We start from the raw sequence: 27,984 nt of genomic DNA on the forward strand, positions 1-27,984 counted from the left end.
TAGGACTTGCTGTGGAGAGGCTATATATGTACTGGCAAGAGAGACTTACAAAATTGCTCCCCTTTCACAGATGCTATCCAGCGGTGGCAACAAGTTATAAAGCTACCACACTAGACGCTTCACACAGCCTTTGGACAGACATTTAGGCCCTAATATCCGTGCGTTAACGAAATGGGAGAGTTGAAGAAACGAAAAGTAGACTGAATGTAGACTCTCCCTTGAAAGTGGACAGATCTTTGCCTTTTCAGGGAGCACGAAAATAAGCTAAACATATTAATCGGTATAGAGATTTAACGTTTGTGGCGGTTTTTAAAGAATTTAACTTTAAACATCATTTTGAAATCAAAAACATAAACATGTATGGCGGCATTCTTAGTTTGAAGCCACCAAGAGACGCTAAGAGATTAGAGAAGGGGTAGACCCATTATGGGACGCAGCCGGGCCACATGCGCTCCGCCGGAGTGTTTTATGTGGTCCGCGGACACCTACAGAAATCAGGTGTGCTCACAGATTATACAATGCAAATATATTTGAAACAAATAATTATAAATATCTATATAGATCTAGATTCGATATCAATGCTCAAATCAGTTGTGGTTAGTTATGCTCATAATGATAATTGCAATATTATTAACTTAAAAAAGGTGCGTCGTTGGAATACAAACATAAAAGGAAAATTTTATAACGCATGCATACATGTAGAAATAAATTAAATTACTTAGGTCTAAACTCATGCATGGAATATAATATTAGCCTACCAATGGATACACATCATATGGCACGCCAATTGTGGGCCTGTTTATGTGATAATGCTAGGGCCGATTTTGACACTAAGTCCGCCTCTGCTCGGCCTCCACAGTCCCCCCCCCCCCCAAATGCAGATTTATAGATATTTTCAATTATTTTGAATAAAGAGCAAAGGAAAAATGGCCTTAAAAGGGCTTTCTCAAATAGCTTTGGGCATTGCATTATCAAGCCTAAATCTGGGCCTGCAAGTACTCGATAGCCTACTGTTTGGGATCGCAGGTTTTGCCAGGGTGCAATGTAGGCCTATAGCACTGTGCTGCAAGCCCTATAAACATGGCCGTTTTTTGTTTTTTTTTTAGGGTTATCCCTCATTGCTCTAAACAGCCCACTGTGGGCCCTAATGGGCGCGGTTATCCTTTGCATATTGGCGTCATTAGAACCCCATTAGGGGCTAATGCGGAATATCCTAATCATGCCGATTGGGCCCAGAATGGTCAAAATCACTACCAGATTCGTTAGGGATTTCCAGATTTCCATAATCAAGCCCTAGCTGTCTAAGGGGTCAGAAGATCCTGATTTTCCTCACGGTTGGAATCCCAATGCTTTTCTTGTGTTTGGGTATAGCCACAAGGTTGCAAACGTTTGGATTAAGAAATTATACTGTTGTATCTAAAAAGATATATGTGTAGCAGAAAAATATTTTTTAAAATATAAAAGGATTGGCTGAAAGCATTTCAAATAATATTTTTATCTATCGTCGTAGATCTGATTAGTCAACCTCATAAACCATGATAAAATCTGTAACAAAATATTACCCAGTCCCCCCCCCCCCCCCCCCCCAACTTATTGATATTTTATAACATGCTGAACCGTAGAAGCATTTTCCGTATTTCATGAGTCGACTGGAAATAGACACACTGAAACTTTAACGCATGTCTACCGAAGTGTGGATAGACAAATGTCAAAAAAAAAAAAATAACACTAGGCAAAATGGAACCCGTCGTTTTGCGAAACATTGTTTCAAGGACGCTTAGTTTTAAATTTAAGAAGAGCCCGTTACAAGGTGCGACAGCAAATTTTATTTTATAATTTTCAGGGTGTTGTTTGATAGACTTTTATTCTCTCTCTTTTTTTTTAAGAACTGATCTCTCACCGTCTTATTCTCACTCTCACTCTGTCTGTCTCTCTCTGACTAGAGTAGTCTGACTACTCTGACTCAGTGACTGTGACTATCTTATCTATCTTATATAATACAGACGTTACTTCAAAAAAGAAGATGATTACGTCCTACGCGTCATGCATTTAGTCATGCATATTAACCAATGACTTAAATTCTGCCAAGTCACTGGTTTTCCTGGCTAGCTCAGGCAACCCATTCCATGCTCTAATAGCACTAGGGAAGAAGGAGTATTTGTACAAATTTGTCCTAGCATATGGGACGAGGAATGTGCCTTTATCTTTGTCTTTCAGAGTATTTTATTAAATTTTGTTTTTGTATTTGAAGATTATGGTTCAGTGTTTTATGTATGATTGCTACTTTACTTTTGAGCCTTCTGTCCTGAAGGCTTTCTAAATTTAGTGATTTTACTAAAGGTGTTACTCTAGTCAAATGTGAATATTCGTTTGTTATGAATCGCACTGCTCTATTTTGTGTCTGTTCTAGTTTCTTAATGTTTTCTTGAGTTGAGGGGTCCCAAACAGAGGATGCATATTCTATTATTGGCCTAACCAAGGTTAAATAACATTTTAGTTTTATTTTCTTATTTGATTTATAGAAATTTCTTTTAATAAATCCTAATGCTTTGTTTGATTTTTTTGTAGTTTCATCAATATGTGGATTCCATGACAGTTTTTCATTTATTATAACACCTAGGTATTTTGCGTTTTTAGTCTGTGTTACTGGTTTGCCATGAATAAGATAAGTGGAATTAATTTGTTTTAGTTTTTTTGTTACTCTTAATAACTGACATTTTTCTGGGTGGAAAGACATGCTCCAATTTGATTCCCATTTCTGTAATTCATCTAATTCTCTTTGTAAAATATCTGTGTCTTGTGTTGTTTTTACTGTTCTATATATTATGCAATCATCTGCAAATAATCTGACTTTTGTTCCTGAAGTAATGCAATTTGGTAAATCATTTATGTAAATTAAAAATAGTAGTGGACCCAAGACTGTTCTTTGAGGTACACCTGAGTTTACTGTTATCGGTGTTGATTTAGAGCCATTTATTATTACAGTTTGTTCTCTCCCTATCAGAAAGTCTTTAATCCACTGATGCATTGGACCATTAATGCCGAAATATTTTAATTTTTTAAGCAAACTATGGTGGTGAACTTTGTCAAAAGCCTTAGAAAAATCTAGTAAGATAGCATCTATTTGTTCACTATTATCTAAACCTTTTGAAAAATCATCAATTAGTCCTATTAGTTGTGTTTCACATGATCTATATTTCCTAAAGCCATGTTGGTATGGTGTGAGGACATTATGTTTGTCTAAGTGGTTTATGATGTTGCTACATATTATGTGTTCTAGGATTTTACATGCGATGCTGGTAAGTGATACTGGTCTGTAGTTTCCTGGGTCAGATTTTTCTCCTTTTTTAAATAGGGGGCTGACATTAGCTTCTTTCCAGTCCTTTGGTACTCTGCCCTGGTTAAGTGAAGCCTGAAAGAGTATTTTGAACACTGGGGCTAGCTCATTACTTAATTCTTTGAGTAATCTAGCTGGAATACCATCAGGTCCAGAAGCTTTATTTTGTTTGGTGTTGGCTAATAGTTTTTGAATTCCATTTTCTTGTACTGCTATATCTTCTATGTTGTCTACTTGGTTCAAATTCAGTAATATGTCTTTGTCTCCTGGGGCTGAGAATGCTGATGCAAAGTATTTGTTTAGAATGTTTGCTTTAGTTTCATTATCATTATGTATTATGTTATGTTCATCTTTTAATGGCGCTACGCCTGTTGTTTCCATTTTCTTAGACTTAATGTATGACCATAGGTTTTTGTTGTTGTCTTTAGATATTACATTGTTTATGTATTCACTCTGCAGCTGTCTGCTTACTTTTTGGGTTAAGTGTTTAATTTTTATATACTTTTTGTAAACTCTTTCTGCATTAGTTTCTTTAAATTTTCTATATAGGTTTTCCTTCTGTTTACAAAGCTTCTTTAGTCTATTATTAAACCAGCATTTATTTATTTTGTTTGATGTGTATTTAGTTGGTATTTGATTTTCTATAATGCTTTTAAGATGGTTTTTAATGAAATTCCAGAGGTCATCGACTGGTTGGTTAATGTCTTTTTCTAATAAGAATGTTTGTTGAAAGTTTAATGCAGCTTGGTGTAGTTGTGTTAGGTTACATTTATTCCAGAGTAAGATTTTTCTTTTGGGTTTTGAATTGGCTACTGCTTTTATCTGACTGTGTATTTTTATGATCTCATGGTCTGATAGACCAGGGATAATATCATAATCAACTACTAATCCAGGTCTGTTGGTTAAGAAGAGATCTAATGTGTTGTTTAATCTAGTTGGCTTTTTAATGATTTGATCTAAACTTAGGTTGTGTAAAGTTTCTATGAAAAGCTCATTTATGTCCTTAAGGTTTGTGTCACTCTTGTCACTCTGACTCTGGACTCTTCATCTCTTGAGACGAGTCTTGAGACTAGACTACTAGGAGTAAGTACTATACTTGACTAGAGATAAAGATAGTAGTGTCACTAGTCACTAGTGACTAGACTACTAGACAGTCTAATGAGACTAGTCGTCACTAGTCTAAGTAGTAGATCTAGATCTAGATCTACTAGTCAGACTATCTAGATTATTCTAGATCTATAATCTAGAGTCTAGAGTAATCTAGACACTAGTCTAGTCAAGTCTAGTGCGATTTTCTGACTCTTGAGGTTGAGTCTGAAATTATGAGAGTGTTAGTAAACTCAAACTAGACTTAACTAGATCTAGGTATCGAACAAGTTAAGCTCATTCGCCGACATTTTTATGTTTGAATTTGTGTATCTCCGTAAAAATTAGACCTAGAAAAAAAACTGATTATATCTATGAACTCCTCATCCATTTTTCTTAAAAAGTAGACATGTTTTATTCTATTACTACTCAAAGTTAAATTTATATTTGATGTTAAAGTGAGTCAGGTCGATGATTTCAAAAGCTTAAATTATCGAACACTTTTTTACCTTTATCTTATCTTATCGAACATATTAACAACTTATCGAACACATGAGAAGTATGGTGTTTTAAAAGTGTTATAATCTTAAAATTTTGTGAAAAGTATGGTGTTTCAAAAGTGTTATAATCTATATTTTTTTTTATTTATATCATTTTCTTTTTACGCCATGTCAAGACAGACAGATTTTAGTCATTTTCACATGGTCCACATCGAAGGAATCTATAATCTATATATACTGATCAGCTCTGCTTAGAAACTGACGGTGCTAAGCCCAGTAACGCATTACCGTAGTACTTATTTAGGTCTAAGCTATTTTGAGACATAAGGACATTAATAAATTAAATCCAGATATTATCTATTTGAGGGAGAGCCTAATAAGCTTTGGTAGCCAATAGATAATCCTCCCCAAGTCATTGCAGGACACAACAGTTTACTTGGTTGACCTAAAAACAAAATATCTGTACGCGGCCCTACGTAACTAACCGCCGATCTAGCACGCTCAGTGTATGTAACAGCCCAAAAGTCAGTGCTAGATATTTTTCGATCTGGGCGGGGAAAGGGGGGGGGGTGTTGAAAAGCTATGGTAGCTTGCGAGCTGTGTTACCTATAGATGTAGATAGATCCGCCCTCCCTAAACCAACTGGTTGACCAAAAAAAAAACAACACCGTATTTTAGAGCACGCTTAGTATTTGTCACACACACACAAACAACATATCTATATATCTATCACGCCTAGTGTTTGTGACCTAATTAGCGGCTTGACCTTAGGTACTCGAATGATGGCTCCTCCCCCTTTCCCCTCAACATTGTTCTTACTACAACTTGAACAATGTTTTGGGGCTGCGTTGGTGGCCTGGTTTACACCTGTGTGTTGGGCTGTCACTGACCTTTTTTTTTTTTGTTGTGTGTTAGTCTGGTGGCTGCGTTTGGATTGAGTCTTGAAAATTACGTTGTTACTTTGCACTGAAAAAGTGTGAATGAAGTGTGAATGAGAGTGGAATTGCGTAAGAAGAAAGCGCGGGTAAGGGGGTGTAGGCAGAATAAGAGAGTGGTTAAATGTGTTATTGTTATTATTTTGAGTATTTGTGATGTTTCAAAGGAGTGTCTTTGTAGCGCATTATGAGCTTTATCATACTTTATGGTATATGGTACTTTATATATAATTTTTTTTAGACCCTGCGCCACACGTCTAGATCGAGAAGCACAACTGACTATGTATTTGAGGCTGACGTCACATTTTAATGGTCGAGCAATTATTGATGATCTCTTGATACAGTGTCTGGACTGTTTCTCTCTCCCCCCCCCCCCTTTTTTTTTTTACCTACCAAAGACATTTTTATTTCAAAATACCATATCTACATTCTATACCTCCCCCTTAGCCCTTTCGTTTTATTAATATCTCTTCACATCAAGCACATGCGCTAGGTATTGGTTTATAACACATAATTCAGAAGTTAATAGAATGGGGCATCTGAAAAAAACAACACAACTGGATATATTCTAAATTCATTGTTCCTGTGTTATATTCTATATTCCTTCCACCTATGGTAGCACAACGATGATAATAGCATCAAACTATATGTGTCATAAAATCAAGCTTTTAAAATGGGTACAATTAGTGCATATCGATGTAAATCTATTTACTTAGAAAAATATAGCACATTTACGGTAAACCACAAATAGCTGATACAAATTGTAACACATGGGTAATTTATATATGTACTTTGCATTACATTATTTTTAAAAATAACAATTAAAAAATATATAATTTAAATATTTTGTGTTCTTTGGGTTATATCCCTTTGATGTTTATTTTTAACATTAAAATGGCGTTCGATATCTTACTAAGCTGAGATTGCTTATATAAAAACTGCTATTATCGAACACCCCCTTTTTAAACCTCAATTTTCATGTTTAGATAGCAAAGGACACTTTATAGAAAATTGTTGCAAATATTTCTCAGCCTAATTAGAAGCTTATTATATAGGTTTTGTTGAGCTGAACATCTTTGGCATTAAAAAATACCCTTAACCCGAGACTCACTTCACTCTTCCCAAGAGGTCAAAAAAAGTGAAATTTTTATACCAATATTACCAATGCACTTTGAATATAAGTAAAAAAATTATCCTCGGGTGAAAATGAAACTAAATATAACTAAACTATAAAGAAATGGACGATGCACAATAGGAATGGACTAGTTTTGTCATAATCATCGACATAAAGGAGAATTTTAAAAAATACAATGGGGTGTTCGATAAGTACCTTAAAACGAAGGTGTTCGATAGATGTAAGTTACTCTAGTCTAGAAATCTATAAAGTATAAGAAGTCTAAGATAAAAGACTAAGCCCTAAGCCTTCTACTACTTTTAGCTAGACTTGAGGTTCAGTCTGAAATGAGAGTGTTAGTAAACTCAAACTAGACCTAGTCTAGAAATCTATAGTATAATATAACTTGGACAACAAAAAGTATAAGATAAAGACTTAAAGACTAAGCCTTCTAGTAGTTCTAGTCTAACTCTAAGGCTAAGCTACTTTAAGTTAACTTTAAGCTAGATCTATTCTACTAAAATTCTAGTCTTCTATCACTATCATTTATAATTTTATTACTCTAGCCTAGACTAGTCACTAGTTCACTAGTCTAGATCTAGATTCTAGAGATAATCATGATAAAAGTGAAGATAGATGATCATTGATTTCTATCTATATTAGAGTCTATTAGCTATAATCTATGTGGGAATCTTTGTAATATATTAATTATTATTAATATTATATATTATTTATAGATCTGGATATAATTTATAATTATATATAGACTCTAGATTGTAGGTCTAGACTAGACTTAGTGACTATAGCCTCATAGACTATAGTTTTTATATATATAATATATATTTTTATTTATCATTTATATGACTATACTAGACTAAAAGCTAGACTTGAGGCTAGAGTAATCTAGACTGTATTAGCAGAGCATACATACCCGGTCACATGTTTCTCTCTCTCTCCTCTTCTGTATAGATGTCTATATAGTACATGTATAATGATTTAATAATATTATAAATAGTCTGAGTAACTGGTTTACCATAAATATAATTAGTAGTTTTTATTTATTTTTTTTGTTACTCGTATTAACTGGCTTTTTTTTTTTTGGGTGGAAAGACATGCTCCAATTTGATTCCCATTTCTGTAATTCTTCTAATTCTGTTGGTAAATTTTCAGTTTCTTGTGTTGTTTTTATTGTTCTATATAGTATGCAATATTCTGCAAATAATTTGACTTTTGTTCCTGAACTAATAACAGTAATGCAATTTGGTAGGTCATTTATGTAAATGAGAAACAGTAGTGGGCCTAAGACTGTTCCTTGAGGTACACCTGAGTTTACTATTATTTGTGTGGATTTGGAACCAATTTATTATTACAGTTTGTTCTCTCGTATTAGGAAATCTACCATTAATGCCAAATTATTTTAGTTTTTTAAGAAGGCTATGGTGGTGAACTTTGTCGAATGCCTTAGAAACGTCTAATAAAATTGCATCTATTTGCTCATTTTTATCTAATCCCTTTGAAAAATCCTCACTAAATCCTATTAGTTTTCACATGACCTATATTTCCTAAAGCCATGTTGGTATGGAGTGAGAACATTATAATATGTTTATCTAAGTGATTTATTATATTGCTACATATTTTGTGTTCTAGTATTTTACATGTGATGCTGGTGAGTGATACTAGTCTGTAGTTCCCCTGATCAGATTTTTCTCCTTTATTTAAAAAAGGAATGACATTAGCTTCTTTCCAGTCCCTTGGTACCCTGCCCTGATTTAGTGATGCCTGAAGAAGTATTTTGAACACTGGTGCTAGTTCGTGTCTTTTCTTTTAGCAATCTAGCTGGAATACCATCAGGTCCAGAAGCTTTATTTGGTTTTATGCTAGCTAATAGTTTTTGGATCCCCTTGTACATTTATATCTTCTGTTTTCTACTTCCAGGTTTAAATTTATAAATGTCTTTGTCTCCTGTGGCTGAGAATGCTGATGCAAAATGTTTATTAAGAATGTTAGCTTTAATTTCATTATTGTTATATGTTAAGTTATCTTCACTTTTTAATGGGGATACTCCTGTTGTTTCCATTTTCTTAGATTTAATATATGACCATAAATTATTTTTTTTTGCTTTCTTCAGATATTACTTTATTTATGTATTTGCTCTGCAGCTGTCTGCTAACTTTTTCGGCTAGGTGTTTGATTTTAAGGTACTTTTTATGGACTCTGCCGTAGTTCCTTTAAATTTTTTCTTTTTTTTCTTTGTTTTAAGATGGCTTTTAATGAAATTCTAAAGGTCATCAAGCTGTCTTTTTTTGATAAGAATGTTTGTTGAAATGTGAGGTGTAGTTGTGTTAGGTTGCATTTGTTCAAGAGTAAGATTTTTCCTTTAGGTTTTATATTTATTACTGCTTTTATTTGACTGTGTATTTTAACAATATCATGTTAGATAGTCCAGGGATTATTTCACAATTCATACTAATCTAGGGCTATTAGTAAAGTTAGAAATAGATCTAATTTGTTGTTAAATCTAGCTGGTTTTATAATAATATGATCTAAAAAAAAATTGTGTAATATTTCTGCAAATAGTTCATTACTATCCTAAATAGAAGAATTGTTTGCAGCACTATAACTAAAAAACTAGTATTTTAGTATAAAAACTGTCAATTGACTGGTAATAATAATTTAATAATTTTTATTATCTGTGAGGAATTATTTTTTAGAATTGTGCATTACCCATAACAATACATTATAAGATGCTAACAGATTGACTAGAAAAATGTATGAAAATAGTTAACTAATTAGTATATTTAAATAGATAGATAGATAGATGCTCATTAGCCATTTTAAAATAAGAATATGCTGGTTTGAATTTCACACTGAGTAAAATAATATAGGGGTGCAATGCTGCAGTCTTTTTTGTGGTTTTGGCTGTGTAAGCTTATGGACAAGGCTTAGAAACTTAAAGCTCAAATGTAAGTGTAATTCCTTCAAGTCTTTTTTCTAACACCCAGACATTCCAGTCATTTTTTCATTGCTACACTGAGCCTTGTTTTACTTGACTCCCATTTTTTTTTTTTCCTCATTGTGTTTTACTTAGTATTTTATCTGGTTGGTGACCTTGAAATTACCTTTATCTCGCTGGCACCACCGTCTTTACTAACACAGGCTCACAGACCATGCTGCTCTCTATCTTCTGGTTGTCTCAAGAATGCCTTCAAAAACCAAAAGGAATGTCTTCCACTTGCAGGAACGACACTTCCACAGTTTCCCAGACAATTTCTTAACTAGACAATGTCACTGCTTATTATGTGACATTTGATTATGCATGTTAAAGTGTCTAATATTCAGTAATTAAAGATGCCTTCCTTCACTTGAACTGAAGTACTACTTGGTGTCGCGTATGTCTACTCTAATTAGTAGAGCACAACAAATATTAAAATTCATCAAGTCCTTGATCAGCAGACAGTACGTTAATTAACCATAAAATGAAATACACAATTTATTGGCAAGTCCAACCATCATTAAATACAAGTTTCATCTCACAAAATCCATTATATAAATCAATGAAATATAGCAAGTACACAACTGGTAATATTTTTAAACTAACTGCATTAAACATCCATACGCTTCAAGAAGACGATGACTACTGACTTCTTACCATGTGGTCAACTCTCAAAACGAGACTTTTTACCCATAATTCCAAGTAGCTCCCCACATAAAATACAATAAATTAATGTACTCCGTGATTCCCAACTAGTTTATGTCACAATGTCTAACAAACAATGGTGTGACAGACCACCCACACAGAGAACCTAACATGCTTCTCATCTTGCTGAGCCTTCCACTGGCAATGCTCCTTTCGTTACTCTATGTGGATTGAACTAAGTTCTAGTTCTGTTTCTTCATTTTCTTAGCCGGAATCAACTGTCTCTCCTTGTTCATCTGAACAATCTGTGCATCACTAGTGTTGAACAGTATGCTGGTAAGCACCAGAAGCGTTGGCTCAGGAGCAGAGCTGTTTTGAGCTCACTTGTGCTAACTGAAAAAAAGATCGTTGGATTTCAAAGGATCTTAGTGGATGAATAAATGAAGCTCAATTAACTCTTTCTATAATTATTCTCCACATTCTAATGGAATTATCCATTTTGCTCATTTGTATTTCACTAACCTGTTATGATTAAAATTATATAGCGTTTTTGTTTGTTATCAGAAAACTTTTTATTTCATATAGAATTAAAGGGGAATGCTTGCCTTTTTGATATAAAACAAATTGATGTTTATAAAACCAAAAAATGACATTTTATTTTGGATAATGGAATTTAAAAATAAAAACTTTTCAACGGAGGACAACTCTCATTAGAACTAGATCTAGGCAATATTTTATTATCCAAATTGAACTAAATGTATTTTTATGATAGTTATTCATATTTTCACATATAACATATATAAAACATAAAAAAACATATAAATTAATTGTCTTGAGCTCACTATCCTGTGCTTTTACTATGTGGAAAATTAGTATTAAAAAAATAGTGCCTTTTTTTAGGTCTCACTCTTTAAATAGTTGAAAACATCATTTTTGGTAAACCAAATTGAAAATTTAAAAAATCTTTATGTTTTCTAAAAGGAAGCAATTTAAGATTAAAAATTAGAATCAATAAAAAAAATTTTGAAAGAAAAAACAACTGATTTTTAAAGCATTAACAATATCGTCAAAATAATGGGGACAAATCAACTATTGTCGATTAGGAGAGAAATAGTTAGATATAAAACAGTTTCTTTTGTCACTTTCTTAAATACATTTTATAAGGAGATAAAGATCTGCATTTTTTTATTCACAGGTTTTTCAAAATGTAAAGCACGCTGTTTGAGTACATCTGCACAACCACAGCCTGAAAAAATCAATAATGTTTGTAGGACACATGAAAACGATCCAGTAAGTTTTAAAATTTATTTCCCTATTAGTGCCCAAATACCTTGAATAATTGTGAAAAGAAAAAGAAAGATAATCAAATAATAAGATTAGATTCTCTGTCAGGTTGCACACCAATCTTTTCTATCTATTTTTGGATGTAGGAGTAATCAAAATCTGGACTGTATTAAAACCAATTCCTTTGAAATTTCCTAATTGTTGAGTTGTCTTTGACAGAAAATCTTTGCAAGAGATTTCCAATTAATGCAAGCAGCATTTGGCCAATGTGCCAAAAATCCAATTTCCAATCCAATCCAAAATAATTTGATTTTTTGTCTTGTTTTCTGTTTTTTTTTTTCACTTCATTTTATTAGAGGCATTTTGAAACAGAACCTTAAATTTACTTAATAACAGGTTTGTTGGAATAGAACCCCTAATGGTAATGAGTACTCCCCAAAATTGAAGCCATTCCAAAAATGTTTTCATTCATAAGTTTAAGAAAACAGTAAAATAATATTTGCTGCTGCACATTTAAAGTCAATAAATTTTAGGATATACCAAATTTATAAGGATGTCAGAATGAGTCATTTATAAAAAAAAAACAATAATTTTTTTTTTAGCACAAATGTAATAATGAAGCTTATTTGAATTTTTTTTTAGAGAAATCACACGCTGGATCATGTTGGCCTCTATTATACTATTCCTGTAGAAGAAATAAATGGTGTGCTCAAGAATTGTGTGCATCCATGGCATTTAAGATTGGTAAGGTTATTAAAAACTACTTATTAGTTGCATTAAAAATTTTGTTTCAAAAATACAATTTGAAGTGTCTTGGAAATCATTATTTTGAATTGTTTTCACATTATTGTTTTTAATTTTTATGCAAGTAACACTGCTTATCTTCATATCAATAACTCTCAACACATGAGCGTATTTGTTTTAAGGATTTATTATAGATTTTTTTTTAAATTTCATCTTCAGGCATAAATGTGTTAAGAAAATCTCATTTTAATCATTTTAAACAAATGAGGACAGCATTTAGTTGTATAAAGCTGACTAGATTTTTTTTGTTTATTTACTTTTCAGATGAATACTTTTAATGAATATGGAATGATGGTTAGAAAGCCTGCAGTAGAACTCAATGGGTACATTCAAAATGTGAATTTAAATCATCCAATTCCTAGATTTGTTCTCTGTATCCTTGATAATATTAAGCATCAGCTTTGTGTGTGTATATAAATATTTTACATATGGCTTATTTTGACTTGAAAACTTGAAAGAAACTATGGACATGTCCAAATGATTCACTGATGTTGATTTCTTCTTAGTGATGGGAACTAAACTAAATTTTAAAAAGTTAAACTAAAACTAAGTTTTAAGTAAAATAAAGTAGTTAAACTAAAAGTTTGTCATGAATTTCAAAATATAGTTAAACTAAACAAAAAAAAAAATTAAACTAAAACAAACTTTTCATAACTATTTTTTGTGTGCGTGTGTTGGGGGGGGGGAGAGTTGATCTAGACCTAGCTAATAATTTGACTGTATGCCTACGGTTCAATCTTTTAACATTGTAGAATAATAATAATAAAAATCAGAAATAAGAAAGATGTTTCTTACATATAACATTATTGCACACTAAAATTGGAAAAAAAAAAGATGTCTAAATAAATATTTGTCCTTGTATTTTAGCCTTGAATTAAAACCTTTAGAAACCTTTATTTTTAAAATTATATTAACTTATATAATGGAAAATCTTACTTTTACTGATTAAGTTTAAAATCTCATTAAATAAAATAGAAATTTAGAATTTCACATTTCTAGTGTCCAAAATAATAGAAACAAAATTGTTGGAGTTTTATGAAACATTTGACTTGTGTAACTATTTCAGTGTTAAGTACATGGTTCACTAACCATACCAATGTGTTATTTTCTTGTCTAACCACTTGACATTAAGCAAACACTATTGCGTAACTTGCGATGAAAAAAAACAGGGTAGTCTTGTAGTATCATCGACTACACATGTACAGCACACAGGCTTACATGTGGACGTCTATCTGACCAGGTTAAAATCAGTTAATAATAATAATAATAATCTTTTATTGTCCAAACGGAAATTTGTCTTACAATTTGTGCATTACACCAAACAAAAAACATTATAATTTAGAACTATAACAAACCAAAATGTACATTCACACCAGACTCACTCATAATTTACATGCGAAAAGTTTATATCAGATTGTTTCTATTTAATGATTTGATTGCCAGGGGAAAAAAAGAGTATTTGTGTCTGTTTGTCTTAGTTACAGTTGGACATAGTCTACTACTAAGTCTACCTACTTTTTGGTCAGGGAGGATGTGGCATAAGATGTTTTTTTCTAGAGTTGGTTATCCTAATGCTTGTAGATCTATATAGGCCTAACTGTAAATTTAGACCTAGATCTCAATAATAAGTCTAAATACTAGAATCTATTATAGGCTTCAACTTCATCTAAGGTTTAAGCTATAAAAAGGGTGTAGGCCTAGTTGATGTTCCTGCAGTTAATAAATTATTGTTTGCCGCAAATGAATTGATTAAAACCACTAAATATTGACTTGCTTACCAGAAATTAAACACCAAATGTGAGAGGAAAAATTCGGAACAACCCAATTCATAATACTGCTTAGAAGCTTTTTTTGGCAAAATGTTTAACATTTTATAATACTGCTACTTTCAAGTGCACATACTGACTCCCATAACTTCTACTTTACCCTCTTCAAATGCAGACTGACTAAATAGTTGTTAACTGCATCATTTTTTGATAACACATGATCAGAAAACAGGGATGTGCCCTACAACCGCTAACACATGTTGAAAAGTTTTACAAATTGTAATTAAACTTTATAGTTAGTAACTAAAAAAAAATAATTAAATTACGATTTTAACTAAACTTTTTTTTCTAGTTAAACTTTGGCCTTAATTAATTTTTTTTAGTTAAACTAATAGTTTCTAACTTTTTAGCTAACTTTTGCCCATCACTATAAATTCTTCTATACATTTTCTTCCTATTCTCTCTCGGATTATTGTCTTCCAGTGCTGCCATGTTGTGTTTCTTATGTTTATGCATGGTTTGTTTTACAGCTTCAACATGTTAAGTAATTATTAAGTTTAACCACTACCTTACTCTGCCTACTAAATAGACTGGTCAATCATAGTATATTATCATTTGCCACAACAGCAGATGAATGCACACTTTTTTATCACACCCAACTAAGATGAGGTGCTGAAAAGGAAAATCATAGAACTATGTATCATTTTTATTTAGTCTTTTCAACATTTACTTAACATTTTATAGATGGGCGTACAGGTGCAGGCAAAGCTTCTATTTTGCTTCATACGATGCAGCGTTTTCATCGAGATGGATGGCTCATTCTCAGTGTCCCTTGGGGTCTGCTGATAACTTTTTTTCCTTACTTCTTATTACATCTGTTTTGTAAAAATTACAAATATAAATGATTAAATTATATCAGCTTAAATTACTTCTGAAAAATGCTTGAAAATCTAGTAATATAAAAATAAAAAAGCAAAAAAAAACATAAAAAATGTTCACTAATTATTTTGTCAAATTTCATCCATCCAATACTTACTATGCCAAAAAAATTATATTGATATATATTTCTGTATAGTCTCAATAAATATTTCTATTTGATTATTTATGCATCTCTTATTTTCTATTAACCTTTAGAAAATAATTAATGAATTCTGAGAATTTATCTAATTTTGTTTTTGTTTTTATTTTTATTTATGTATATGTTAAAGATATGATACTGATATATTGCTAAATGAGAAAGGTTTTTAAATATTTCAGCTGGACGTTGGGTAAGAGGATGGTACAAGGAAGTTTCAGAATCAACATACAAGGCTGGTCGTTATGATCTCCCCACAGATGGAGCGGAATGGCTTGCTCATTTTAAACATCAAAATGAGGGTAAATTGGCAAACCTTAAAGTAAGTATTTTCCTATTATTATGACATAATATATATATCGTGGAATTAACTTTTTAGTCCAAAATATAGAAATAGTTCCTTGAGATTCACAGGATTTTCATTCAACACAATTCATGCACTAAAGTTAATGTGCAGCTCTGTCAGCAAACAGAAAAAACAACAACATGAAGTTAAAATTCTCTTCAGCATATGGTTATCAATAATACTTGTAACAGGATTATTTATTTCTCTCAATCCCATATCTCAAACTTTTATTATCATATAAATGCGTCCAACTTCCAAAGACTAAAAACATGGCCTAATAGTTCTCTCAATCACACTTTTTCCTCTAGTGTGATCAAAAATAATATACTTCATATGATTTATTCCTCTTTTTACTGTTTACTATCACAATAAAGAATCTAATTATTTTATTATTTATTTCAATTTACCTTACATGACAAAGTGCCCAGTAAAAATATATATTCTTAATATATAATTTTTTAACTTGCACTTTATCATAGGAGTTGGCAATATCTCAATTACATATTTAAACTACTATTGTAAAATTAAATAATTTGATTGATTTGTTGTTTTTGTTTTCTTGTACACAATTTTTTTATAGTAGTTTTGCAAAGGCCTGGTTAATAAAAGAATTTTTTTTTTATATATGTGCATAACTTAAAAAAGAAACAAAATTTTTTTTTTTTTTTACAGACAACATCTGAATACATCTGGACTAAAAGAGAGAATGCAGCAGTTGGCACACCCATAGAAGAAATAATAAACTTTGTATGTTTTTTGTTGTACTTTTTATAGCAACGTATTTGTTGCGATAAACAATTATTTACATTTGATAATTATTAATGTAATCAATTTTTATTAATATTCTTAATATATTTTAGGGACAGACACGTATCAAATTCTCATCAGATTGTGTTGGGGTCATTTTGAAAGAAATAAGAAACCAGGCACAAACTTTGGGGTTGGTCATTTGAACTATTCTTTAGTGTTACTCTTAGACTATCAAATTATATGCTTTTGTATTGATATATACATGATGTATCTAAACCCATTTTTTTTTTTTAATAAATATTTGATACAAAAAAAATATTTAAAAAATAAAAATAGGTTAATTTATCTAATTTCAAAGAAATATATACTTTCAAAACCTTTAAAACAAAGCAAAACAAAAGTTTCATTAACACTTTATCTCTTTTATTAGTCTTATGCACTGCAGTATAGGCATTTTAGTGTTAAAAACAAAAAAACTATACACATCGTGTTTTTACTCAAATTAGCTAGATTTGTCCTGTTGTTCTGAAAAAGACGTGCAGAATTATAGTTACTCAGAATTTTACTGTCGCATTATACTGCATTAGTAGTCTATAATATACACTACATTTTATTGCATTATTGGTTAGTGGGTTCATGTTTGACAAGATGAACTTATTGTGCCTCCATTTTTTTTCAGATTAAAAGTACTTGTAGTTGTCAATGCTGTCAATGCATTTTATACACAGTGGAATCAATTAAATGCACTTAAAAACTCTGGAAAGAAAAAGGTAGCACACTAATTATCTCAAATCTATAATTTAAAAAATATTGTCTATTAATTGACTCTTCTAATGCAAATTTTTTAAATAGAAAAATTGACTTTTCTGGACATACCAAAATTTGTACAGGGGTGGAGTTACAAAAACCAGCATAATTTTTTATTTTATTATATAATCTGACCTATTTGATTTTATTTTAAAGGGAAATAAATAGGCTTACCATTTTGAATTGCTTTTTATATAGTGTTTCTTTCATGATTATAGAATGTTGAATGTGCTAATTTCCAATCTTATTTGTGGACTAGTTAAGGGGAGGGAGGGTAACTGGTAACGATTTTCAAACTTGAGTCCCCTGATAGGTATCCAAGCAGTTAGTGCCTCTCAGATTTTATTGATGAGATAAAATATTTCTGAAAGTAAATTAAACATTTTTTTTAAAACTAAAATAAGTACAAAATACATTTAATCCACAAATATGGAAAAAATTACAAATTTAAAAACTCATTTAGTCTTTAAAAATCTCATAAAAGTTGTACAAAGGCTTTACGTTATAGTATTATTCAGTTATTTGAAGATCACATTACAAAGGCAAAAAAATATCACTTAAACCTGTGTTTTCATAAAAAAAAATGTTTGGTCCAGTAACCAATTAGCCATCAAAAGAAAGAAAAATCACTCTTGTATCCTGAAAATAAAAACATTATAAAGATAGTGAAACAAATTCCAACCATATATCAATTTACTTGCTGAGAGTATCGCCGCAATAGTCTGTGCAGGTGTAGTTATTTTCTGAGAGTAAGAGTAAAGCTACAACTTTCTAAATGTTTGTTACTTCATTTTATTATATAAACATTGCTAATTTGTGTAGATATTCAATGCAGAGTTATAACATTAACTTTATGTAACTTAAAAAAAACCCTTGACTTTTACATCTGTAATCGTTAACAAAATTCTTAAATTATAATAATAAAAATTTATAATTTATGGCTTTTATATAGCGCTACTTTCATGCTCAGAGCGCTATGGTCCGATCTCATTTGTGGACCAGTTGGGGGTGGGGGAGGAGGGGGTATATGGGAGAAGGTTTTTCCATGCTGCCTTTAGGCGCTCAGTAAACACAACTCTTGAGTCGGGTGTCAAACCTCAAGCTCCCTTCATAGGTAGCCAAGCCAAGTTCAAGCGTACTTAGGCTCTTGACCACCTGTCTTATTTTTTTGGTTTGTAAAAATTTTTTTAACTCTTTCTCTCCTAACTGACAATACCAGCGTTGATTCCACCAGAATGTGGTAAATAATTACGGAGAGAAAGAGTTAATGAATGTTTTAATCTGAAAAAAGTGTTAATCATATCCTTAAAGATTTCAGGACATCTAGCTCATATTAATAGAAATCTTTAGAATTATTGGACAATTACTAATCATTTTCATATTATTTTGTTATTATTTAATCAGATTTACAATTATTATTATGTACATCAAATCTGTAAAGGATTTTTAAATTAATTTCTTTGTTCGATTAAAAACAGCAAACCTTAGATACAGCAGATACAAAGTTAAGCTCCTGCACCTCATTATGCTACATGGAAATAAAATACTATGGAATGAATTACTATGCTGTATTTTATTTTCTTGAAAACTTAGTATTTTACAAAGATATCACTGTATTGATCATTTCAGAATTATTCTATTTTTATTCCAGTATTAGGTGTTTAGTAAGTTGTACATTTTAATTCTTTCAGCTTCATCCTAGTGAAATATCTCTAATTCATAATTTTAAGAAAATGTTAACACCAACGTGGGTATGTATTTATAAATTAGGTATTTTGGTCTTAAGTTGCTCAATATGGCCATGAAAATGTCTATATAATTTACATTTGTTTAGCGTATCACTCAACTTTGTTATCCAGCTTCTGGATATGTCATCTAGTGCTTGAATTGATTTCTTTTTCTATTAAGTTTCTATTCTTTTACACATAATAGCATAGTTTACAGCTTACTTAATGAAATTTTTAAATTATTATAACCGGCTAAATGCTTTTACTTAACTCTTTGGCTCCGGAATTAATTCAGAATTATTTGCCACTTTTGGACGGAATTAATTTTTCCGCCATTTCAGAGTGCGCTTCTTTGCTTCGATATAACTTGTATAACTTTTTTATTTATTATTGGAAAATAATAAACTTGATATAGAATTAAAGAGAAATGGATGCTCTTTCCATTTCTTGTGTTTCCTAGTTTGCTAATTATGTTGTTTTTTTAATTTTGGGTTTTGAATATAAAAATTAAAAATGAAAAACTCACCAACTGACATTGAAAATATCCATCCAAGTGCATGTTTAAAGAAATTTTTTGTTCAAATTGAATCCAAATAGCTTTTTTTCTCATTTTTATCCATTTGTTTACAGAACACAACAGAAGAAACAGCAATAGATGCAAAAAATAATAAACTGGAATTAATAATCCAATGTCACTACTTTAACGAAAAAGCCCATAAAAAAAGCAACACTCTTGGAACAAAACACTTTTACCCTAAAACTAGTCCAACTGTACAGCATATATATATTTATAGTATTTTCTTCTAAAGTTCTTCATGTACTTAGTATATAAATATTCCTTCTAGTTTTGATATTCATGGAAGCAGTCAATATGAATGTGTGGGTTCGACTCCCATCCAGCGCAAACATAAACCGTTCTCCCTGACCCAAAGTGTTTACATACTCTGTCTTTCTTTATAGTTATAGGTCACCATTCTCTGAAAATGGATCTTATTCTAGCAGGGGTGTTCCATTTAATCCTATGGTCAGCATAGCTATTTATTTTGCTAACAAGACTATCAACAATGTGATTGTCAATGAAAAAAACATTCCATCTCAATAGATGCAGTGCTGACTAAGTCTAGGTTGACAACCCAATTTCTTGGTGGAATAAATCTGAAATTGTTCTGTTTCAGTGCCTAGATGATAGATCTAGAGATCTACATCTATCTGATTAGATTTAGATCTAGATAATGTAGAGACAGCTAAACTAGTTCTAGATCTACATTAAACATTAGCTGGGGGTGGAGCTGCTTCATCAGCTGATAAACTTCATCATTACTAGACCTAGGCCTAGGCCTAGGTCTAGACCTATAAATTAATTTACTAGATCTAGAATCTAGATCTATATAATTAGATTTATCAATATCACCATCAGATAAAACAAAACCACTGTCATCTGAATTCTTATACTTCTTTATCAAAGAAATATTTAGATCTACAAAGTTTATATGGCCTTGGTTGAAGCTTCATCTAAAAAAAACACGCACACAGAAAAAATAAATGTCATCTCTTTACAAACTTCGTACAAAATAAAAACACGTTAAATGAAGGAAATTCCGGATGTTTAGCAAAGGGAAACTATTCTAGATAAACAATTAAGCAATAAAAAACAAGAATTGGAGAAATGGAAATGAAAAAAATAAATTTGAAATAGCCGATGCCCCCAGCGTTGGTCCGACTTTTTACCCCTTTTTTAAAATCAACGCCCTGTGCGTTGGTGCGGAGCCAAAGAGTTAACTAAATAATGTGAGGTGCCTACCATAGCTATGTTGTCTCAAGGGTGCCCTAAAATCATAATAATCCGATTCTTCAATAGGACTCAAACTCAGAGCTTACATTAAGAGGCCAAGCATTTTACCACTCAGTCACAATACTCTGAAAATTCAGGGTCATTAGTTCATTTTACTTTAGTTAAATAGTTTCACTGTGGATTTATTATCTCCATTAATTTATAGTGTGCCTTTATATCTGAGCTATTTTGTATGATTTATTCTAAAATTCAAGTTAGTGTTATTAAATTTTTCAATTTTCTTTTTGTGTTGAGTGAATACTATTTCACAGATACTCAGCGTACACTTGAATGTTGTGTCACTAGATTTAAGTATAGAAATAATAATACTAATATAATAATGGGTAACACTTTCAACTTATCAGCTCTGGGGTTTAAATCTGCTTATTTTTTTTCTTCTTTTAATTTCTCTTTTTTCCTTTTTCTGAAGTATTATGCTAGTATGTGTATTAATTATTTTTTTTTAATTTTTAAATTTTGTTTTTAATGTTATGGTATTATGAACTATGATATATTTCTACAGACAAATGGTGTTGCTGTGTGCACTGTTGAAGAAGCTTGTAACAATCTAAATGAGAGAGAAAATTATACACCATTGTACCTATTAAAACAAGAGGTAAACATTCAGCCAGACTTAATTTTTAATTTAAAAAATCTCTCAGCGGCAAAGTAAAATAGGGTAACTACAAATGCTAGTTCAAAATGAACCAAAAATGACTTATTTGAAATATATTTAACCATTTTATCTGTCAAATGTTACCTTTACATAGTTTATAATTTTTCTAGATTACCTCATAATGAAATATAGCTATTTATTCTGATTTCCTATTTAAGCTACAAAAAAACAACAACTGCAGAGTAATTTATATAATGATTTACATATCTCTGAAGCAGATCATAACTGTTAAAAAAATTATATTAAGCACTGTTTAACTACATATTTAGTCTTACAGATCATAACATTTACAGCTTACAACAAATATAAGTCATAAAATACTGTGTATTATATTAATTTGAGTCTGTATACATATATGAGAAAGCTAGTACCAGTAGTGAGAATGACTGGAAAAATTTCTAGATGAATATAAACTACAGGCAGCCCTAAAAAGTGAATCTAATGTTTCTAAGCAAGTTTCTATTTAAAAATTCATTCATCCTCCATTTGGTAGACTAGCTTAGATAGCTTTGTCTGAGGTTGATGAATATACTGTGTAGACGTGTTCATGGAAGAATCTCATTGTTGCTCACTCTTTCCATGTAACCTTCAGGATATGTTATAGACAGTGCAAGTGGAAGGAAATAAATTTACAAATGAATACCTAAATACATCATCTATACGAAAACTGACTGCACCTCACCTCCATTATGTGGATGTAAAAAACAGGATCTTATAGCAGTGGACATAGATATCTATTAGGAAGACATAACCTTAAACTGCACTATATGTAGAGAGGTGTTGATAAGGCAAGGCATGGATATCAAGGAAACAATGCCCTGAAAGAAAAAAGAGCCAAATGGGAATAAAACCTGTCTCCTTTAATACCCTAGCAAGCATTACTTTTACTAATGATATAACTGGGCAATAATGTTCTCCAGAAGAGGGCTCTAGAGCTACAAGAATAGCCTTAAGATGAACCACAGTGATTTTATGACTAGGCAGTATAAGTACATGTTTTTCTTCTGTTGATATGAAGTGACGTCATCTAAATGTGCAACTTTATTATAACTGTAAAATCCTAAATATTCTTGGATCTTTCATTATTGATCTATATTTTCTATCTTTTTTTATTTTTATAAATACAATTTATAAAAGAATGTAATAATATAAAGTATTTTATTTTTATAAATATACATTTATGGCTACCTTAAAAAGTGCAAAAAATCATATACAAATTTATAGGTAATAAATAGGACAACGCAGCGGTAGTGGCACACTCACAAGAGGAGCTTCAGTCACTAATGTCCTGCTTCTCTAAGGCTTGCAAAGAGTATGGCCTAACCATTAGCACAAAAAAACTAATGTTATGGGACCACCTGCTACAGCACTACCATCCATCCTCATTGACGATAACAAGCTAGATGCTGTAAACTAATTCTGCTACCTTGGATCTACAATCCCAGGCGACCTGTCACTAGAAGAGAAGATCAAATAATGCATAGGGATGGCCGCATCAACCTTCGCTAGACTCTGACCAAGAGTTTGGAAAAACCAGAAGCTTACCACAGCAACCAAAATGAAGGTCTACAAGGCATGCATCCTTAGCATGCTACTATATGGCAGCGAGACGTGGACAACCTACACAAAACAAGAGGGAAAACTAAACTCATTCCACTTACGCTGCCTTCGAAGGATCTTAAAAATAACATTATAGCTTTTTTATATAGCGCCACATTCATGCTTATAGCATGCTCAGAGCGCTTTTGGTCCAATCTCATTTGTGGACCGGTGGGGGGGAGGGGGTATCTAGGAGTTGGTTTTCCGTGCTGCCTTTAGGCGCTCAGTAAACACAACTCTGCCCGAGTCGGGTGTCGAACCTCGAGCCCCCTTCTAGGTAGTCAAGCCAAGCCAAGTTCAAGCGCACTTGGCCTCTCGACCACGCTTCCCACAACATGGAAAGAAAGAGTGTGTAATACTAAGATCCTGAGAGAACAGGCCTTCCCAGCATCTTTATGGTCCTTATGCAACGCCGCCTGCGCTGGCTTGGACATGTTCGACAGATGGAGGACAATCGCATCCCAAAAATCATTGTGTATGGGCAACATGCGTCTGGCTCAAGAAAAACTGGTTGCCCCCACCTCCGTTACGTTGATGTGATAAAAAGGGATTTAAAATCAGTAAACATTGATACTGACCATTTGGAAGACATAGCCTTAGACCGCACTAGTTGGAGAAAGACGGTGACCAAGAAAGCTATAGACAGCGAGAAAACATGGGCATCGATTCTTGAAGAAAAGTGTGCCACACGGAAAATGGCCAGCTCCTCTACCACCAAAGCGAAAGCCACCTTGACATTCAATATATGTGGACGGGAGTTTCTCTCCAAAATAGTGCTCCACAGCCATATGAAAAAGTGTTTGAGATGAACCATAGTCGTTTCACGACTGAAGGAGGCCAATGATGAAATAGAACTGATAATAGCTAATATTAATATTATGAATACAATTTGTTTTCTAGGTTCTAAACATTTCTTATGCCTACATTACCTGTATTTTTTTTTAATAAAAAAAAATGATTCAAATTTATATTTCCTTTAGGGCTTTGAAGCTCTGGATCCTTTTGTCCCCATTCTAGTCCCTGAATACACAGAAAAAGAGGCTCTTAGTACTATCAATTACTACATAGAACACAACTGGATACAGAATGCTCATGGTAAGAATTGACATAGCAAGGCACTAAAATAATAAAATGCATAATTAGATATTTTTTTTTGCTCCATTCTTTAGAATCAAGATAAAGGAAAGAAAAAAAAGAATTATGGAGTCAAAAAATAATGATATTATTCTGCAAGGAACATTTTTTACAATAAATAAATATATTGCAGATTTATATTTATATTGCTTAGAAATATTTTATATATATTTTTTCAAAGTGACACACAAACTCCTGACAAAATTGCATTCCCAACAGTCTCCTAGAATTAATCTTTAGAGACTTAAATATTATTTGCAGACTTTGAAAGAAAAAAATTAGAATGTTTGTTGAGTTATTTTGTAATTTTTTGCTGTTGTGGATAATCTATATGTCATAAGTAATTAATCTATAAGTTGAGCTGCCTTTTTCATCTTGTTTCAAAAATCGTTTTTATGTATAAATAATTTTAAAAGGGTATAGTATCTGATGACCATAATTAGAAAATGCATGTATTAATACAGTGGTTCTCAAAATGTGGGTCCCTGAGAAGTCCGTATGGGGTCCGCAGAAAGATGAAAATTGTATACAATTAAAATAAATTCCTTGCTAAAAGCCAGTTTATCTGATCAGATAATCTGAATAATAATCAACCCGCTCCTCGCTACAGTTTAATATGTCTATTACAAACTATTCTATGACGATGTAATTGTTGATGCAGCTTGGCAAAACAACAATGATAGTTAACAGTCCTGTGATAGAATGTTATCTTGCTCATGCTTATCAAATTTACTTATTTTACAAACCAATCAATGTCATTCTTTCAATTTCTCTGCTTTATCATGCCATTTGAAGAAAGTCAAATTTTGTTTTAAAGTTTCTAACTACCCTGAGGCTCCACATCTTTCTGGTGCACATTTTATGATTAATTATTAAGTTAAACAGTGGTAATTTGTGTTTGTTAAAAATTTTTTCGCATGCTCATCTAGCCTTAGATTGAGGATAAATATTTAAAACGCAGACATCTGAAGAAGAAATAGTGGCAAAACCTGAGAAATGATGCCGTAAGAAAGGCCAACCCAAGTACAAAAAATTTACATAAATAGGCTCCTGAATATTTACAATATTGATTTATACCAAACAGATGCAACAGTGATCAGCCACAATATGTCATTAGTTTAAAATGTTATTGAGTGAAAGCTAGAAACTTGCTAAATAAGAATGTTATCTTGTCAAAATGAACTGAAAGAAAAACCTGTTGATTTCTTTAAACGTCGAGCAGAAGTGTATGCAAAGAAAATTATTAACAATGTGACAGCAGAAAATGAAAAAGTTAAGGCTTCATATGTTATGACAATTAGAACAGCAGCTTTAGAAATATGTGATTTGGGCAGCGTCAGGGGTCCGCTAGTATCGTATGGCTTGCAAAATTATTAACAATGTGACAGCAGAAAATGAAAAAGTTAAGGCTTCATATTTTATGACAATTAGAACAGCAGCTTTAGAAATATGTGATTTGGGCAGCGTCAGGGATCTGCTAGTATCGTATGGCTTGCAAAAGGGTCCCCGAACTGAAAAAGCTTGAAAACTCTATAGTAGCATATTCTAAACATGATAAAGCTATTTGTGCATTCTAATTTATCATGGTAGATGTATTTGAGATGACCTTTTACATCTTATTTTGAAAATGATTTCTTAAAAACAAAAGAATAAGCTTTTGGAAACCCAAACAAGAAAAACAAAAAATATTTTTTAATAAAAGCTTATACGAAGTGTAATTGTATCAGTTAGTTTGTGTCAGTCATGTAATTAAATTTGTAATAGATCTAGATGAACAATAAATTTGTGTGAATTAATAATAAATTTACTAGTTGCTTTTATTCAGCACTATTCCATGCTTTTAGCTTTCTCAATACACTATGATCCTATCTCTTATTTGGACCAGTTGGGAAAATTGGGGGGGGGGGGAGAGAGATGGGAAGGGATATCTGGGTGGATTTGGTTTGAGAAGCATTTACAAAAAAAGAAGGGGGGGGGGGGAGATGACCTGAATTCGAACTTGTGGCTCACACCTCCTCAGGCTGACATGCTAACTACTTTACTAGCAAGGTACTTATGACTAGAGAAGATTGTATAGTTATATATTGTTTGTTTCAATTTAGAGAGCGATGACCTATGAAAGGGACTAATTCAGCTTATAGTTCCACTTCAGTCAAGTACAATTTCTTTCCCTTGTTTGACATACCAAACGAAATAATTACAAATAGTCTATTAACTTATTAGTTAATTTTTATTGATTCTTGTGTGGTCAGGTAAAAGAAATAATTTTGAAAAATTTCAGATTGATCAGAGATTGGGTGTGAGAAAAATAACGTGTACAAACTTTTTTACCATAAGTCTATGTAACTTTGTAAAAATAGTATTTTTACAATTCACAATAAAGATTTTAGGATAAATTCTCAAAAGCTCTCAATGATTTCATGAGAAGACACTGGGCAATTGTTAAACCTTTTTTAAAAATATTTTTTATATCTGGGAATATAGTATGCTTATATAAGTTAAAATAAACAAAAAACTAAAGGATACGCTTTAGCTGTTGAACCTTAATTTTAATATGGCAAAAGAATTGGTTTCCCAATTCTGCAAGTTATTCAATGTTAAACCTCAGACTTTATTTTGTATTCTATTATTTTCAATATTAGTTTAAATAACAGTACATTTTATTTTAACAGGAAGAACAGAAGAAGGAAAAAAAGAAATCATTTTTGTAAGCAACAATAACCCTTTCAAATTATATCAAGTTTGTACATCATTGTAATATTTTTCTGTATCTGTGTATTCACTATATTTTATGGTTTCTACAATAAAATGAAATGAAAAATTATTCTTAAATTCATTTTTTTTAAATTTATTTATTGTTTTCTATTTGTAATAAAGTTACCAGCATTGATTGGAGAAAAATTACCCCAGTGAGTGATGGGTAACTTTGGAGAGGAGTCAGTTTTTACTTAAGGTCTAGCACAAAGTGAACTTAATTACATTTCCTGGACTTTCATAAATGAACCAGTTCTAAAGTTCTAATGAATACCAGTTGAGGTTTCCAGTCATTTCATCCCGTTATTTTCTTCATCTGATCGTTTTATCTAACAAATAGTAATTGTAAAAATCATTAAATGAGCAATATTTAATATATTCATTTTTTATTTAAATGACAAAAAGTGTAACACATAAGAGAAGATTAAAATTAAATGCCATTATGAACTATAAAAATTAAACATGTATAAATATAGAGCTAATGTAAAAAAGTGTTATCCTAATATGGGTCAAGTAAGCCTTTATTAGAAAAAAAAACAAAAAACCTTATTTCAAGGCTAAAAATGACGCGGCAATTTCAAGAAAGAGCGATTGAAAAATAAAAATAAAATGAAATTTCGTACTTCCACCACACCTTGGCCTTTGATGATAGGTTATCAGCGACATGGTCATAATTATTCTAATCGCACTTCTATCTCTCAGATGATTTTCACTACTTCCACCAAACCTTGGCTTTTGAATAATATTATATATATTATATTTGGATAATATTATAATATTACATCCCCCACATCCAATAGAAGCGCTATAGCTAAGTACACA

General features: G+C 31.6%; 1 protein-coding gene across 4 annotated transcripts; it reads left to right on the forward strand.

The window, feature by feature from the left end:
* The first annotated feature begins 1,682 nt into the window (after positions 1-1,682).
* LOC106075036 (28S ribosomal protein S29, mitochondrial-like) lies at positions 1,683-27,181 on the forward strand. Of its 4 annotated transcripts, none has more exons than XM_013235956.2 (13): positions 1,683-1,810; positions 11,805-11,899; positions 12,536-12,637; positions 12,962-13,070; positions 15,208-15,300; positions 15,721-15,860; positions 16,557-16,631; positions 16,745-16,824; positions 17,314-17,404; positions 19,133-19,192; positions 21,523-21,615; positions 24,255-24,369; positions 27,081-27,181. In XM_013235956.2, the coding sequence occupies exons 1-13, from the start codon at positions 1,738-1,740 to the stop codon at positions 27,164-27,166; spliced, it is 1,212 nt and encodes a 403-aa protein (XP_013091410.2). In that variant the 5' UTR covers positions 1,683-1,737; the 3' UTR covers positions 27,167-27,181. The 4 variants fall into 4 exon arrangements, with proteins under 4 accessions (XP_013091410.2, XP_055888130.1, XP_055888147.1 ...); XM_056032155.1 differs by lacking the exon at positions 1,683-1,810 and adding an exon at positions 5,914-6,067; XM_056032172.1 differs by lacking the exon at positions 1,683-1,810 and adding an exon at positions 7,247-7,327.
* Positions 27,182-27,984: the final 803 nt, after the last annotated feature.

Source organism: Biomphalaria glabrata, chromosome 1, assembly GCF_947242115.1.
Source record: "Biomphalaria glabrata chromosome 1, xgBioGlab47.1, whole genome shotgun sequence".
NCBI lineage: Eukaryota > Metazoa > Mollusca > Gastropoda > Planorbidae > Biomphalaria > Biomphalaria glabrata.